Genomic DNA, 18,620 nt, shown 5'->3' with positions numbered 1-18,620 from the left:
GAACAAGTTTTCTCACATTAAAGACTATTTCGTTTACAATGAAAGACATAAAAGTTGGCTACTAAGCTGGGCTTATTTTCTCATCCAGCCAGTGGAGCCTACAATGTCTTACAGTCAAAATAACGCTAATGCTCATTTCACCTGCATTAAACTAACCAACTTGGCCATAGGGCAATAGACAGAATTATTTGATTGACATTTTATCATATTCATCAAGGGGTTGGGTGGCTTTATCCTACTCGTTGCATTTCATACATGTTCTGACAGTAGTCCAGCTTACCGCAGGTTCAACAACATGCTCCTGTTGAGTGCCACTGCCACTGGCACCCCTGTCATCAGCGACGGGAGCTGATGAAGGCCCTGCTGTGGCAAACATATCAGTGATTTTGGCACACTTCGCAGCATCTGCCTGAAGAGCAAGCTTCTTTTTTGTCTCAGTTTTTCTGCACCACCTTTGTGCTTTCTCTCCATCTCTAACTGATAACGTTTCACTGGTGCACCAAACCAAAGGGGGGAGGTGTTTCATGATATGACTGGGCCGGCCCCGTCAGTCAGCGTGTAAGGGCCGGTGGTAAGGAAACAAAGTCTTGCACAGCCTTTTTTTTTTGCCTGTAGGCGGGACCAAAGCGAACAGGGTGGTTGTTCAACAGTGTGTTTGGGCTGTGTGATCTACTGGTTATGGGCCGGTCAGACCAATATTAAAAAATAATAATAATAATATCGGGACTTATCGGCTGAAATAGCACGTCGGCCTACCGGGCAAATGCACGGTATGCCAGATTATCAGTCCGTGCCTGGTGATAATCACTGTGCTTTACAAGTGCTGGTATTTTTGAACTTTGCAGAGAGACAGTCGAGCTGTTTCTCGTCGCCTCAAGCCTTCAAATCTTTGTGCTAAGCTAATTGTTTCCTCATTTCCAGCCACATACTTTGTGCACGCAGACACAGAAGAGTGGTATCAGTCTTCTCATTTAACTCAGAAAGAGAACAAGTAAGCATATTTCCCAAAATGCCTAACTATTTCCTTAAAGATCCTTAAATAAATACCAAAAATTCATTGCTTGGCTGTTGGTTCAGTAAAAATGTTTTCTGTAGAGTTCTTTAGGCTAAAAAAAAGTGGAGGGAGAGGAAATAATACTTTTTTAAAAACAAAACCCTGTTACCGAATAAAAAGGTCCTTCCAGGAGCACTTTTTTGTCAGGAATAATGGAGCGTGAAGATATCTGAGAGCTTGCGGAATAAATGGAGCATATTTGTGCATCGTGGAATTTTGGCGGATCATACTTCCCCTGTTTTCTTTTTACTGCTGAAATCAATTCATTGTGGAGCCTCTGAATCTTGAACGCAGCCTACCTTTCTCTTCTGTCAACCTACTCATACCTGAAAGGGGTGTAACGACCCACTTTCTCTGCTTGTCCCCCAGCGACTCTGCCGCTTACCACGTTTGACCACCTTGCCGTGGTCGACTACAGTCTGCAGCTGCTGTTAATTTACAGGAGCACTGTGCACCCCTTTTCCAGCTCTGAAGCATATATGACTAATCACACCAGTCATTTTAAACAACTTGAGCCCTCTCTGGCAATAAATCACCTTGATACGTGCTACTGTGCCCATAATAGAGCTGCGTTCAAGAGGGGGGAGGGCAGGGGGAACTTTGGGAGCTATTCAGTACTTTTGGTCAACACACTATTGTGAAATAAACTCACTGGGACATATTGTTGTTCGATGTGTTGTTTGTTTCTACAGTATAATCTCAATAAAAATCAAAGTGAAAACAACAAAGGATTGTATTTTCTTTGTACAACTACTCGGGGAATATGATGTTTCCCCGTTCTTTTTGCTTAAAGGGTACGTATTTTCCTTACTTTTTAAAATCTTTTTAGCAGTTGGAACTTTTACAAAATCCATAACACAATTTTAGCACTATAAATATGCCACAGAGGCTTTTCAAGACACAAAGTTACAAAGTTGAAGCTAATCTGACACAGAGCCAGGATGAAAATAAAATGTTACTAACTTACATTTAACCAGTGTTTGATCTGCTTTCAACATTTTCTTTTTTAACTTTTAGCCAAGATAAACTAGAAAGAGCAAATAGTGGCTTTTTTCTGTATGGGTTTCCAAAATGGTCAAGAGTAGACTTTTTTTTTTTTATCTTCACCTGCCAACTGTAAGAGAGAACAGAGGGACCTCACAAGGCCTTTAAAGATGGTGTTAAACCGCCTTTTTGGACATATGACAAATTTCAAATTTCACAAGCTAACATGAGATGGATATGTCTTCCACAGTAAAAAGTTAAACAACACAAAGGGCTATGTGTGGAGCTATTTCTCTTTTCTCCCTGTCATTGTATTGTTCCATGCTGCATCTTCCCTTTGTGTCTTCCCCTGCCTAGTAACCACCGTGCCAAGATGAAGAACAATCTGCTCCTTGTCAGGAGCGCTGAATGAATCCTGTTGCTTATTGTTGAGGTGAACACGTTATTTGAATACGACCAATCTCCTGTAATAAAAGGGTCGTTGCGGTCTATGAAATATTCATCAAAGGTATCCCCTGGAGACTTGGATGCATATTTCAAAATCGGAAACAGACTTCAACAGACAAAAGATGCAAGCAGCGACTACAAGCCTCTGAACTATGAGGGAGACAGTCACAAGGTGGGTGACCTCTGGAGTGGATACGTCTCCTTGTCGCTCTGCTGGTTTTTCAGCCATTCCACCTCCTAATAAATCAACAAGAGCACACTCTCGGCTCCAGCAGCTAAGTGGCATTTAAGAAACAGCTTGTGAGAGCTGTAAGGCTGCAATTTGGATCGTTTAGATGCAAGGCAATAATTTGGCCAGCTGAACGGCATTAACAGCAACCGGAAAGTTTTTAAGTCACTAAAGCCACTAAAGTCCAAGTAGCATTTTATAAAAAAGTCAATGAAAGCTGAACTTCTTATGGTTCAGAAGGGCAAAAATGCTTTCCATTTGCTCAGGTTCACTCGATATTGTGGATGTGACACATTTAAATTCACTGGCAATTTACCAACAGATGACAATAGATAGTTGCATTGCTATTTATCAGTAGTGCATGTACTGCATTTATCTACGTGCCAACTTATGCAAAAACAAATTGTGCGTGGAAAGCAATAAAAGCCAGCCTACATTCAGCTTACAGCAACAAATGCCAAGATACTGTTTCTGCTACAAATACCAATAACAGCAGCTGCAGCAGACATCCGTGGTCTCGTAAGATGGAATCGCTACAACAAGAGTGCGACCACCTCTCTTCTTCTTCATCGCAGCTGAAATTCCCTGAACACCACCCCCCACCACTATCCCCTCTGCTTCATCTCTGCCATATAACATGTAGGACAAGCCAGCTATGCCTATAACAAGGTAGACGGCTAGAACGATCCCTAACAGAGCTGCTGGGAAAATATACAAGCTCATAATTGTTCAAACATTGTTTACACCATTCTTCTGCCTTGAAGACACAATAAAAGAGGGAGTGATAGCCCTATGCAGAGACACTGGGCTATCACACTGGGACTATGGGTACTGATGAGAAGCTTTTGGTCTGTTGCCATGGCCCCTGTGTGGGTTGCATGTCAGTGCTGGTCTGTTCTTCTTTTTAATAACACTGACAAATACTTTGAAGACCCACTCGGGAAACACAACACATTATGCTCCCAGTGGTCCGAGTCTGTGATACTACAGCTTAACATTGTTTCATGCTATTAAAAAAAAACAAAATGCACCAGAGCGCCATTATTTTACTGTTGTTTTTTTTCCCAGTACAAACCCACGTGGTCCTGGTGGCCACTGATGATGCTTTTCAGTATTTTTAAGGGTCAGGCATAAAAGAGTTAAGAGGGATTCTTCTTCTATTTGGTAAATGAGCATTATGTGGGGTTAAAAGGTTGTCACTCCCATTAACATCCTGTCTGCGTCCACTTTAGGTCAAATGCTGAAGACATCCATTCACACCCAGCATAAACACATTTGTGATATCAGCACTCCATACGTTTCCGTCTGTTTCAGTCATGCAGTTTTTCCTTTGCAACCTTTAGGGAAAATATCAAAACAATATTTTTTACTTGTTATCCAGCAGTGGATTCAAATGTATTTTTGTGATCCCACAGACGTCTCCAGATGTCTTTGGGGGCAAAATCAATGTTAAAAACCCTCAAACTGAGTCTGTGCAACAAACTTAACATGCATTCCAGTGGAGAGGAAGAGCAAAGCTGGACAGTGCAGTCAGTGGAAATATTGGATTTAAACCTTGGTTATGTCCCAGGCAAACTATGAGCTATAAGCTATGAGCTCACGAGAATACCTATGAAGATTAAAGTAGCTGTATAGCAAGTTACTAAAAAGATTTGGACTCTCCCCCTAAGGTTTGTAAAGGGAACACCGTGAGACCAGATTACAAGTAATGTACAAAGTGCTGAAGTCACATATGGGACAACAGGAACAGGAAGGAAGACTGAATTGCTTCCACCACTGGACAAAGCACAGAAATCCTTAACTACAACATGAACATAAACTCTGAATAGCATGATATGAAATATTCAATGCAACCCAGAATAATTGAGAACAATGAATAAAGCAATGTGTTGGTTGACATCAGTATAATGTATGTTAATCTGTTTTTGGTCACATCGTGTTTACATTGCAATCCTCTGGAAAAATGTCAAAACAGTATGGACAATGTGATGCATACAGAGTTACGTAAGAAGTGCTGAAGTCACAAATGAATTTGTTCCACCACAGAACAAAAAAAAAAAAAAAAAAAAAGAATGTGTAAGTCTGAGTAATATGATATAAAATGTTTAATTCATTTGCACCCCACAGCAACTGAGAAATAATAAAGCAATGCGTTGAATAACTGCAATGATTATATGATTTTTACAGTCCTACTAAAATATCACACCTTCGCATACATTTCACTTTAACTTCTGCACCAAAACTGTGAAAAAAAAGAAGATATTTCAGGTTCATAATACACCCGGAATCACAATTATCACCTTCATCGTTATAAATATGTAAAACTTACTTATTACAGTAGAAAATATAAGAAATAAAACTTTTTTTTTAAATTACTAATATCACTGTACTATTTTATTATCCAGTGATTGATATAATGCCATTTTAGAGGCTTAAACTGATAGTGGTGTAACAGTCCATATGTTCAAACTCCAGTCCTGACAGACAGTGTAAGAATCTGAATCTCAGCAGGGATGAATTTTGATATTAATATGTAGTGTATGACAGCATTGTTGTTAATTAAACCCTGCAACATCTCACCCAGGCTATTATTTGTTCCTGCCAGACAGCTAATGAGCCCCACATTATCTCAGCGAGAGACAAAAGCCCAGAGGACACGCTGTACTTTAAGGAGTCTGAGACCCTGGTGTAACTGGTTAGAAGAAAGCTGTGTTTCCAAAATGACAGGTCTGCGCTCACACTGGGGACAGAAACAGAAGAATCTAAACAACCATCATCCTCCGTCCTCCCTCCTACATTTAACATGAATTGGATCTTGCATTTCATCCATTCATGTTGTAACTGCACATGCAGGTCAGTGGGTCAGTCCTGCTGCCACCAAGAAAACCAGGAAAAGGGATCTTGACAAGCTTTATCACCATCAGCTGACAAAGTGAAGTGCAATCTCTGGGCAAATGAGACACAGCAGCCCAGCAGCAGCTGTCATCCATCATACTCGTGGTGATGAGTGCTGGATAACTACACATCCAGTATAAAAAAAAAATTACAAATACTTCAGAACATTCAGTTGCTTCATAATATAATGCATTTTAAATATTAAGTGGCCCTCTGGACCATCGAAAATCATGACTGCATTGATTGTCAAACACAGAGAAACAGATGAAGAGCAACAACATGGATACACAGTACATGTTTATAAGGGGCTTGACCAAAACGGCTAATTTGCATGCATCAGTATTACTGACCCTATTGTGCAAGTAGCTCTCTGATGTGTAAATCTACTGAATCTTAACAAACTAGTTATAACTAGTAACAATATGGGCATATTTATGGCATCTTTCTTTTCGTGCATGTCCCTCATCAGCTTCTGTACAAATGAAAAATGCAAGTAAAACTTTGCCAACAACCGCCAACATTTCAAGACCCAAAAGACCCCCATGCTATACTAACAGTGAACTTAGTCTCCATCCTTTGGATTTGACATTTTGACATGTTTGCTTAATGAGCTTCTCCAGTTTTACTCATTCTTCACTGTCAAAAAGCTGTCCATGTTGTGCTTAGCATGTCATTTTACTTTCTGAATAAATCTAGCTAACATGAATCTCGACGTCCTCACTGTTGTTTTTATCATCGTTCCCAATGAAAAAGATTCATACATTTTTTTCAAGCGCAGTCCAAATGTATTATTTAAACAGGCTGCTGTGAAAAAAAAAGATATTCAACTTTACTCTCTCTCCATTTTTTGTTGCGTGTGCAAAATGACGTGCCTCAGACTGTCACAAAGAAAATAACAAGGTGACACCAGACTTTTGTCACAGCTGGTCAGCCCACGAGCTGCATTATTGAGTATGTTTCATCTTCTCATTCTCAGAAGTATGGATTCATAGTGAATATGGAATATCTAATCATTATTGAGTTTTTAGGGCTGTAATGATGGTTCATTACAGCCCTAAAAACTAAGCTGCATCATATCCCCAACCCTCTTACTTTACTCATATCCTGTGTAAACACTTGAAGTTTCACTGGATGAAAGATCTCTGAAAGATTTAAAAGTGTGTTATTTCTGCTGATTTTTCATGTTTATTTCACCAATCTTCTTTGTAAACAAGCCTGGCAGGTCTGGATGCATGTCATTAAAATTAGCAAACATTCCCAACTTTCAGAGTTTTTATGAGCTCTAATTTACTCACATTTTTTAAAAAAGGGCTAATCAGCTCAGGTTATTTAATATGAAGTGTTAGACGGCACACCAGACAGAGTCCTGAAGGGATGATTTACATGCTGCTTCCTTCCTCACATATTGAGCAAGGTGACTAATGGGGCAAACACGCAAAAAGTCAATGCAACCTTTTAATTGCTGACAGATATATATATATATATGGCGTAGCACTTTGACATCGCTAGTTTTTAGAATAGAGAGTGAGTAATTTCTAAAATCATGATCCATAAGAGTATATAGAAGCATAACAGCCACATTTCGAATCTGCAACCTCAAATATATTGAGAAATGACAGATGAACAGAGTATTTCCAGTTTGCTGTTCGCTTCTCTGCCTCCGCATTGTGGCACACATAGGCTAAAAGCAGTGCAGACTTACTGGGAGAGTGAAAGTGGATGTGAAAGCTCAATCACATTCTAAATTGTACAACAGAGCAGAGGAGTCTACTTGGCAGTCACACTGGTGAGACAGAGAGGAGAGAGAAATAGAGTCTGGAAAAAAAAAAAAAAGGCAAGCATTTGTGTCTGTTTACCCACCACACTGTACATACAACATGCTGCACATGAGCTGCTGGTGGATTGGCAAAAATGAAGTCCTGGCAATTAAGATTGTGTTTTTTTTCCCCCTACACGCATATTATTCTAGCTCCTAAAAAGAGAATCACAGACACACTAAAATGCTGTATGGCACAATAAATAACTCCCAATGGGCTTTGCAGTGCTGTCACGCTCTCTGTAGCACTCACTGTCCCAAAAGAAGGCAATGTGCCACAACCGCCATGAAGCCTTCCTACCTCAGGCACTCCACTGACAACAATTTAAAACAACTCTCTTTTGTTTTTCCCGGTCTGCAACCCCTCCCTTCTTCTGACTGTTCCCCGAGTAGAAGGCATAATGCATCATCTTAGGAGGGAGCCCGTAGCGGCCTAATTTAACAGCCAGGGAGAAACACCAGTGGACACTGGCCTGCTAATGGATGAACGAGTCTGACGTGTAAAATCAGAAAAGATTACAGACTGAGGGGCAGGCCTCCCAAAAGGTCTCTGCAAACCAGCTGTTTAGACAAGCCCTGTTACCTCCCTAGAATAATAATTCCTCCACACAAGACTGAGTAAACAAACAGAGTAAGGAGAAGTTAGCACTGCCTTGTTTCACTTCTGGGGACATAGTAAGATAATAAAAGCGTTTGCACGACAGGAAGATAGAATCATATCATGATCAAATCTTGTGTTTCCGTCCCCTGTTGCATGTTGACATCTGGACACTGAGGGGACTGTTGGGTATACACAGCCTATGAGCAATAAATAAACAAAGGGGGGCCCGGCCTTGAAAAGCCATACACCTGTGACCAGTGGAAAAGCAGCAGGCGCAGCAGTGTTCATTAAAGAAGCCGGTTCTGACAGTGAGGCATTTAAGAGGCCATCAGGAGCGACAACTCAGCAGCTACCTTGGGACTGGAGAGAGGGAAAGGCATCAAGGTGAGCAATGCAATTTCAGGTTGAATAATGGAGCACCTTCCTCAGGTCTGACATTCATGTATTTCTCAGTCAGTTTTGCCATACAGCCCAACAGCACCTGTGAGCTATTCAGTGTTCCCCAGGAAAAACTAGTTTACAATGTCTACAGGTTCACAATTACTCTGTGGCTGGCTGCTGGTCTGCAGATAATCTCACTCAGAGTGGTTCATGAATTAAAAATAGCGCCAAATATCTCAAATCTAATGATATGAAAATTTAGATTTAGGATGTTGTGCACTACAGACATTACACACAGCAGACATCACCATCTAGATTTACTATTGTCGTAAACGGCGCTTAAAAATAATTTCATCAAGGCAAAATATTATCACTTTTCTGTTGGATTCACCAGCCAGATTCCATTTTCACGGAGTTGCTGATGTAAACTCGTAATAACAGAGGATTAATTTACAAGGAGGCAAAATCCCCTTGTGAGACTTGTGGCCCAGAACAATAATGAGCACATAGTAAACAGAAGTTTGCCGTGAGCCAAAAGAGAATGCAGAGAAACCCAATCTACACACTGAAACGCAGAATGCACACTGATGCATACATGATCACGCGTGTACAAACACAACCTCGCCCTTACACACAAACACACACACACACACACATACAGGAAGGCAGAGAACATGATGGCAAAGTATCTTCCCCAGGCCTCTGTAACAACATATGTTTTCAGGTAATTAAAAGAAGATCCCAAGCGGTTATCATGTCATATTGAAATACAGTGCACGGAGCAAATTACCATTCTGTGGTTATTTATACAAAGCCGGGTGCACGAGGTCACGTTACCCTGCTGAACTGTGGGGATAGACGAGAAGTGTTCGTGGCTGCAGTCGTGCCGTGGTTTCGCCTTCTAATTAGGATGCTAAGGTCAACTCGCGATGTAATGTGTGATACATAGTACGTAATGTGTGCGTCTTTGACAAGTTTAAGAGATAGCAGTTTGCAACACAAGTTCATAAGTTAAACAATTTACCTGCAAGTTTCATTCTGTTAAGCAGAACGTATTTTGAATAGTAATTAAATAATCAATAATTAGATCTAAGGAAGCATTAGACCTCAGCTTCCCTTCCTTGTGATCATCAAGCTGTGGATTCTCTAATTTGTCACCTTCATCTGAAACAGTACAACGGATCCATTATTAAATCCATATTAAACCTGGAAGTTAAGTGCCACACTGCCTAAGTGACTTCAGACTACTTCCTATGTGCACCACCACCTCTTTCATTTGACTAAGACTTTAACTGGGAAAATGTTGTGACACTAACAGCTTGTTTGCACCTCTCTCACATTCTCAGTTGTTCAGAATCTGTCAAAACAGCTGGAGAAAAACAGATTTCAAGCTGAGGAGGGACCGCATCACAAACTTTCTCTGCAAACTTGCTCTTCACTTGTGAGTCTGTTCCTGCACACTGTCAGTGCTCGTCTCTGTCGATGATTACTACTTTAATGTGCTTTGTGCTCACTCACTAGTTTGGTCAATAAAAAAAAAATAGAAGTTTTTCAGGCCGCTGTGCAATTGTGTTGTTACAACATTAGCAACATTATAGCATTCACTTGGAAATTTAAGGCCAATAGTCACTCTCCTGAGGGAAATATTTGAATCTTTAGCTGCTAAATGCTCCTGGTGCTGATTAGAGCTATGAGACTGAACCAAACCAGTAAAGTGGTGGAAAACAATGAGCTCATTGTTTTCCACCACACTAAAACACTCACTGTAGTGGTCTTAGGGTTTATTTCTACAAATGACATATTTCACATTAAGCACAGTGTTTTGATGCATTTTTAGTATTATTATTCAAGTATAAATATATATACTTATGTCATGCATATGGACTATATGGATTATATTTATTCACACGTGTTTTTTGGGCAGCCTTGAGCTGGGGAAATACTACATACAGTATACAGTACAGTATGTATGTCTCTTGTATATCTAAAAAAAAACATATTCCATATTTTTAAGGACTCTGACAGAAGCACTATGCTTTAGTTAAATTTGAATTTGAGTTGTCACCCTGCTAATCTTTGTGCTCAAATAAAAACAACCCGGACACAACTGTTCTTTCAAACAAAATTATGTATGTATGAGTCTTTACATGTATACATGTACAAGAAGTGTCCTACTGCATTGTACCCAGCACCCATGGACCAAACCAGATTCCTGCATGCACACTGATGCAGGAGAATGAATCCATCCATCTGTCCACCTACTGTATTAATCCATCTCTTTATCTCCAGAGTAGTCCTAAGAGTTTTATTGAGGATACATACCTGAGCGTTACCATCTGAGGGAGCTTCCTTGCCATCTGACAGACAGGTGAGTCTTCTTTGAAGTGGCTCCATCTCACTTGCTGATGTGCGGGCCTAGAGAATGAGTTTCCCCCTCAAGACCCCATTAAAGCAAAAACCCAGGGTCTGTGGGTTTGATATTCATCGCCTGGGCAACCTCTGCCATCAACACATTTTGTGCCACGTGAGAATGATCACAGCTTATTAAAGTGGAAATAATGACTGCTCTACCTCCGGCATGAAATATTTAACAAGGACAAAGGAGATGGCTGAAAGGTGATTCATATCTATGTTGAAAGGAGAGGACATGGACAATACGTCTACACAGGAAGTAAAGATGAACCCTGGTTAAAAGCTTAGAAGAGACCCTTGAAAGCTAAAATGTGTGTGGAAGTGGAAGCAGAAAAAAAAAGGATAGATGCATTGTCAATTCATGTTTATTAGCCATTATAAAGATGTTGGTAGAACAGCTAAAAACACCATGCACGGTACATTTCTCCCAGTTCACCTCATGGAATTTGCAGTGCACACAAAGCAGATGCATTCAGGTCTGAAATATATGTACTCATTTTTAACCGTCATTTTATTATAATCATTTTCTCTCATTCGTAACAGTGCTCAGAATGTATAGAGCTTCCCATCTCTGGACGTAAAATTATTGATGTATTTTTCCCTCTAGCTCGGGTAAATTAGCTTTTCTGGCCCCTTGGGAAAATCAGGGGAAAGAGGCAGAGTGAAAATGTTCTCCATCAAGTGTGATTGAATTGGATTTTACAAGATGAATTGCCAGGACAAGAGTTTATCCCAATTACATTGCCAAGAGGTTTCAGTCCTGCTGCAGCCACTCTGGTCAACAGCAATTAGGGTCAGCTTTGAGTTATCAGGACCCGTCATTGTGAGAAGATGTTTACAATGTGAGCAGAAAGTAGATACATGCAACAGGCCACCATTTGCAAGAGTAAAAAGTGGTTTGAGGTTCGGGACAAGAATTCATGAAATTACAGATCTGACAGCCAAAACATCAGCCGAGCAAAACACAGCTGTCTTTTCCATTGCCCACACATCTTTCAATCTAGTACAATGCAGACTGCAGAGACTGCCTTTGGCTCTTTGTGTGGCCGTTCATTTTCCTTACTTGAGTATTTTTTACCTTTGATGTAACCTGGATGATTTGCTGATGTGGAGATTCAGCATGTCTTTCATCTGTCTCTTATCAAGACCACACTTACAACAGAGAGTAGTGGTAATAAGGCTGATGACTGGCAAACAATGACTTGATATTTTGCCTTACCTTCCCCAGACTGGGGCTCCAGAGATATCTCAGGCTGAAAACACAGAGAGCCAAAACAAGGAAGACCAGAGCGAGAGCCAGAGCCACTCGCTGGTAGGTGTGGTACTTGGCCTTCTTCTCTTTTCCCACCTCAACCTGCGAAAAATATAAGTTCAGAATAAAAATAAGGATCAAGATTTATTGCCAGGTCAATTTTCACTTGGCAAGCCTTGATGTTTTGGTGCATAACAAAAATAATTAGAAGAACAATATATAAAAGATACAACAAGCCATGAAGCATAGATAGAAAATTGTCCAAAAAAAAAATATGAAAACGTCTATGACAATGTGTTTTTTAAATGAATAGAACAGAGTAGAGTTTTGTGCAGGAATGTGCAAAGTATTCACCAGGGAATGAACAAAAGTTCACAGAATATTTTACATGTGCAAGAAAGTTTTCAAAAGAAAGTAATCCAAAGAAGATGTGCGTTATGTAACACATCAAATCAGTTGGTGTAGACAGTCAGATGGTCAGATAGTGTTCAATATTAGACACGGTGTATATATGGAAAATGCACTTTCTCATCAAAAGTTAGATACTTAGTTAGTATTCTCATATCTATTAAAATAGTATTAATTAAAAAAGTGAGAGGGAGGTGCCTGATTCTGAAATGTTTTTTTTTCATGTTTTGTCACTCACTTTGGGCACGGCAGACAGCTCAAAATACTACAATACCCATGAGTCTCAGCTGCTGTTGACAGAGCAGAACAGTTGTATGAATAAGAGATAAAACACAGCGGCATAATTAATTCATCCAAAACTGAACTCAAGAAATCAAAGGTGAATTGATTTAAGTTGCAAGTTGCGTTTTCAGTTTTCTCAGCAGAATAATCTTTAGCTTTCACCCTCCATTAGCGGCGCATATGACAGAATTTTAAGCAGCGTGATTGGATGCTTTTGGCTGAAATGTACCTTTCAGAGTCAAAGCTGACTTCTCCCCTAAAGTATTGATATACAAAGGCTTGTACTTTCACTTCATCAAAGAATCATTCACTTATGTAGTTTTTCATCGTTTATACTGATGATTCAACAGAAGAGTTTCAAGGCCATCTAAGCTGAAGTGATCCAATCCAATCATGTATATCTATGTGCCCACTCGGATGTCAATGGGACATCATGCACAATAAGGGTCACGACAATAGCTCCCCCCACTTAACAACTCCATTTAACAGAAATATAAATGGCATCAGTTGTCTCATCTAACAGTAAGAGAATGTATGAGCACATTTCCCAAAATGTCTAACTATTGCTTAAAGTTTTACTTGGTTAAATTTAGATTTCTGTCTTTATATTTCTGTCTGCATTCATTCCATAGATGCCATTTGATTTGGTCACTCTGCGAAATGCGCCCACCAATCAGGCTACTGAAGACAAAAATATATCTGTTCCTTTGCCAAGTGCAGTGAAGAACGAATGCCACAGAAAGGTTACGTTCATTAAACTTTTCCACCAATGAAAACTCTGCCCACTGTAGTGAATTCCCAAAGCTTAAGGCCACAAATTAATAAAGACAGACTTTTGTTCCACCTCCAGCAGGGAGCGAATGAAAGCTTCTCAATCACACTGGGGCACTTTCGAAGGTCTCAGAGGACAACAGAAAAGCAGATATGTGAGAGAAAAAAAAAAAAAAGAAGAAGAAATGAACTGACTTCAATTAGCAAAATTGGCGTTGCTTATCTTCATGTCTTTTAAAATGATGATAAAGCAGCTTTGGCTTTCTATTGTGGCTGAAGTTGTTAAAGTAGTTAAGCTGCAGTAGATTGGACAGCTGACTTATTTAGATAATTTGCAGTAATTATTTTTAAATAACAGCTGTATGATTTTGGTGACCATTGGTCTTGTGTTCTGTTGAAATAATTATCCAAAATAGTCCTGAAAAATATATTTCACAAAGCCTTTTTATTACAATTTTCAAAAGTATAGTATGCAGGTGTACATATGGACATGATGTACAGGAGGAAATGTGATTTTGTGACAGTGTGCTTGGTGAAAATAGATTGACTTCTGATTTCTGTACATCAGCAGCACATCTTTGGTAAGGGGAATTTTATTGAAGAGAGCCTCCTAGAAACTTTTCCATCCATACATTCTTTTTTTATTGTTACCTTTCTTTATTTGACATCTTAGAAACAGTAGCCAAAAAAAAAAAAAAAAACGTGGGACACATCAAAGTATTGTACATTCCTAAGGCATGATGAAAAACAGAGGGCTAGAATAAAAGTGCCAGAAATTCCTTACATTGTAAATTTCTCCGAAAGAAAAAAAAACAGTGGCTCAAATCCTCCTGCGCTCCAGTGGGAGGTTGCATAAGCAGTGGAAACTTAACTAGAGGACAAACCTCTCTCAGCCTGTGCTTTGAATATCGAATACTCCGAAAAAGGAGGTGGGATTGAGAGACAGACAGACGAAGAAAAAAAAAGGCATGGATGGAGACAGAGTGAGCAGTCTGAGTGTGCAGCACTCTCCAAGTAGTGTTTAAAGGTTTAGGAGTTCAGAATCAGCCAGGCAATTTCTCTTGAGCTTTGCAAGGAAGAGCGCCCGGAGCCCCCTGCTGTTAAGGTGCAAAGAAGGAGCACTTCCTCAAGAAAACAACAAGAAAAAAAAAAAAAAACCCACACAGAACTAGCCTACAACCAACAAGCAGAAGCAATACTTACCACACTGGGGCCCACTAATATAAGCATTTGAAATTGTGTGAAAAATACTCTGGAATAAGAAGCCACAGGTGATTTTTTTAAATGATAATCATTATCTATCTATCACTTACAGTGTATTTATTATGAGTGTCTGCAAGGACAGCTGCCCTTTCTTTGATAGATAATAAAAGAGCTTACTTTTTCATATACACATACAAAGATAATAATACTGTGCTGGGAAGGTGCATAACCTTATTGCTCCATAAGTTCCTCAACAAGTAAAGGATGAGAGGAGGGAGAAAGAAAAAAGGATTTCAGAATCAGAAATCCCTGCTTCCCCTCTTCTTCAATAATACGGTCTCAGATAAAGACATTTCTTAATGCTGCTTGCATGGTAAAAAAGCAGGGATATTCTAGATATAAAGCAAATACAGTGGTTCAGGTAAGGCTGAATATAAGAGTGGAAATAAAGAAAGGAAGCCAAGGTGAAAAGCCAAAAAGAATTAGATGGAGAAATTACTATTCTGAGGAAACTCAGGATCACTCAGCAAGAGATCAAGCAGCTCTCCTTTTTTGATTTCAAAAACGGCACACTTCTGACATATTTCACTTAAAGCTCACATAAAAATATCACAAGACTTTTCACCCATCTTTTAAACTTCCACTGCTGCCACCTGCATTTAATTTATGGAGCTGTAAAAGTTTAGGTGTGCACCGTGTGACTTCAAATTCTGCATTTATTTTGAATATATATATATTTTAATATTGCAATAAATCAAATCAATTAAATTAAACATAAAAAGAACAAACTCACATCTTTCCACAATATCTGTTGACTGCTGGATTGACTGCTAGCCTCCATGATGCAAGCCCACAGGAGGAATCTTTCCGATCGTCTAAGCAGGGGAAAATACAAGTGCTCTGCAAGGCAAAGAGCCCCGGCTTCATTCCATTGCTGTAATTTGGGAGTGTGCGTGAAGGGGAGGGAAGTTTCAGATGGAGTGGAATTACTGAAACATTTGTGATACTCATTAAATGCACGGCAGATGTCTCCTGCCTGCCTGCCTGCCTGCCTGCTTCCATTTCAAAGGTAGAAAACCACAAATAGATTCAGACTGAAAGACAAACCCACTGTTGAATAAATTACATATACTATACTTGAATGAAAAATACTGTAGTGATTCACCACTTTCAAAAGATCTCTTCTTAAGGGACACAAAGTTTGCATGTGAAAAAAAAAATTTGCAGGTTTTGATCTTTTCAGTTATATTACCTCAAGTATAAAGTTCAAGTACTTTCTCTCTTCTTTTGTTCCCTAGTCAGTCAGTCAGCACACTTGACTACAAACAGGTACACTAAACAAGAGCTGAGATGACTAGCAGCATAATGAAATGGGTCAACCGTATAAAATGAAAAGAATTCTCACTTAATCTGAACGGAAAAAAGGAAAAGAGGAATGAAGCAAAGACTCTAATCTGATGACAGAAGTTCAAAGATCCCTTCCAGACATGTTTTAAGACATGAAAATACTCTGACATAATAATATGGGCTTGAAAGAAGTAAAAAAATTCAATTATCTCATTAAAAATTAAAATGACAGCTGCTCCCTCTCTTTAAAGTTCTGTTTCTTGTACAAGTCTTCGCATGTTTTCAGCAACTATTTGATTTAAATGTATTTTGAAAGAAATCTTGGAATTGCCTTTACACAGACTTTAAAGTAGTGTATGAGTACCCGAGCTTTTCAAGGGTGACATTATTATTGGTTGTGAGGTCACAGACTCCTGCTCATACATTCACATTTAAACTAAGATCTGAGCATTTTAGAAACTTTACCTCGTCATCAGATCTACGTGAAAACAGCCCTCTAAAAACTCGGTACACCGAAGCTCAAACATCCAAGTGAAACAAAGAAAAGCAAAACTTATTTCGTAGTGGAGCAGGATTCTGGTGGCAGGTATTTCTGTGATTTAGCACTGCAAGTCTCAGAATGCAATACCACTGTCATAAATATGGACAGTTGTAACGTGTATTTGTTACTTATGATCAAAAACTAGCAGGTCGACAATGTTGCAAATAGCCAAACATCAAACAAATGCAACAACACAAGACATAGCAGCCAGCTAATATTACTTACTAGTCCAACAGCAAGAAGACCAGCGACCATAAGTCAGTCCCAGATTTACTTTATCTGTCCTCTATCAATGTCACCTCTGGTCTTTTTGTCTCTGACATTATGTCCATAGAGGCTGCTGAGCCTGATTACATTGCTCACTTGCCCAGCTCCAGTTCTGTCACGACACCAGCTCCGCTCTGTGTCTACTTTTGCCATAGCCCTGGACCTAAAAAACACAAGCACTCCCTGGGTGATTTGCTCTCTTTCTTTTAATAATCTAGCGTAAGTTGTTTGTTCCGTCGAAAACGCCATGTAAATGTAGTGTCAGGTTGTCTTTAATGTTTTGGTATGTTTCAGTCATTAGAGAAATGTTACAGGCATCTGAGGGAGAGCTTGTACCCGCATGTGTGCTCACTGTGTCCCCCTGCTCTATAGACATTAAAGTGCAGAACGCAAGTCCTGGCCCTCTGGGTGTTTCTTCCATACGCAACCAGAATACAGCTGCTACACAGGCATGGGGTGAACATGCAAACTCCGACTGCACCACTATGCCGCCCACCTCAAAACAATTTTAAATGTTATTTTATGGAAGAACAGTTACACACTGTTGCTTTAAAGAAGCATCTTAAGGTCATCGGAGGCCATCACAAACCACAATGAAACTGTACGATAAGGTCGCTGTGTCTGCAGCGAAAATCTACTTTCAAGGGGAACATAAAAACATATTGATGATTAAAAACTCAAAGGTTCAAACTCAGCGATACATGTTTTTCTGTTTGGTGTCGTACAACACTTGGTTGTGGGAAGCCTCTTAGTTCTTTTTTTATTTAAAAAATGCAATTAGTATTGAGCCAGTTTTAGGGGCTCACAAGAGAGGGGTTAAATTACACAAGCAGTTGATGAAGCATCTCAAATATTGGCACCCTCAAAACTTTATACAGCTCTTGTCAAGCCATCCGATGGTACCCAATTATTTCTCTGAACCACACCATTAATAGTTTTTGAAAATGTCACTGTGACTCAGGGAAAGTGTGATCACACCTGCAGTTACTTTTCCCTTTGGTCAGAACTGCAGTGGAAACATTAACCCTGTTACATTATGTTACATTTGGTTTGTTTGGGTTCATATCACTCAGTTCTAGGTGAAACATTACCATAACAACTGTAGCATGGAGTCGCAAATAGCTTTTTTGTTTTTAGTAACCTGTCATTCTGTTAATCAAGGTTTGTTTTCAGCCTCTCTGCATTTAGCTCCAAACATCACAGTATAATAGACTCCTCTGCACTCTGTATTATGATTTATTTATACAGGAAGTAAGTAAAGTCAGATATCTAAGACTCGGTGAGAGATTATAATAATGATATATGATGAAAGTTCTGTCGTCAGGATGTAGTGCTGGCTTGGCTGCTGTTTTTTGTAAATTACTTCCTCAGGTATTAATTCTAGTAACATACACATACAAAAGAACCCAAGAGGAAACAAACGGAAGTTTTGCAGTCCAAGTTTGGGATAGCACAGATGGTTGATGATTATGGTTAAGGTATTTTAAAGTTAGGAAACTAAAACATGGACAGATTGTGATAAAAAGGAAATTCCTTGCCAATTCCATGAACGGCCACTTGAGACTGGCTTAAAAAACATTTCGACCTTCCTAAGTCCCCGTATTAAAATGCTCAACTTCACAGCAGAAATAAACATGTATACAGTCCGGTACAAAAATCAGTTTTGGTCTCTATAACTTATGTTCAAGACAACTTTCTATTTAAATCACTTGTTCAAATGTATTTTTATT

At 39.4% G+C, this 18,620-nt stretch overlaps 1 protein-coding gene across 2 annotated transcripts in view; it reads right to left on the bottom strand.

Moving 5' to 3' along the window:
- The window catches only part of tnmd (tenomodulin), a 45,335-nt gene extending 29,647 nt beyond the window's left edge, over positions 1-15,688 (bottom strand). The window contains exons 1-2 of one of the 2 annotated variants that reach the window (XM_010731995.3): positions 15,529-15,688; positions 12,039-12,173 (exon numbers count right to left, since the gene is read on the bottom strand). In XM_010731995.3, the coding sequence (XP_010730297.1) occupies positions 12,039-12,173; positions 15,529-15,576 (183 nt within the window). In that variant the 5' untranslated portion in view covers positions 15,577-15,688. The remainder of the gene's footprint in view (positions 1-12,038; positions 12,174-15,528) is intronic. The other variant, XM_019260659.2, reaches the window with a different exon arrangement.
- Positions 15,689-18,620: the final 2,932 nt, after the last annotated feature.

The sequence above is a fragment of the Larimichthys crocea genome, chromosome I, assembly GCF_000972845.2.
Source record: "Larimichthys crocea isolate SSNF chromosome I, L_crocea_2.0, whole genome shotgun sequence".
Lineage (NCBI taxonomy): Eukaryota > Metazoa > Chordata > Actinopteri > Sciaenidae > Larimichthys > Larimichthys crocea.
Note: the sequence above shows the minus strand (reverse complement) of the source record. Positions and strands in the feature narration are given on the sequence as shown.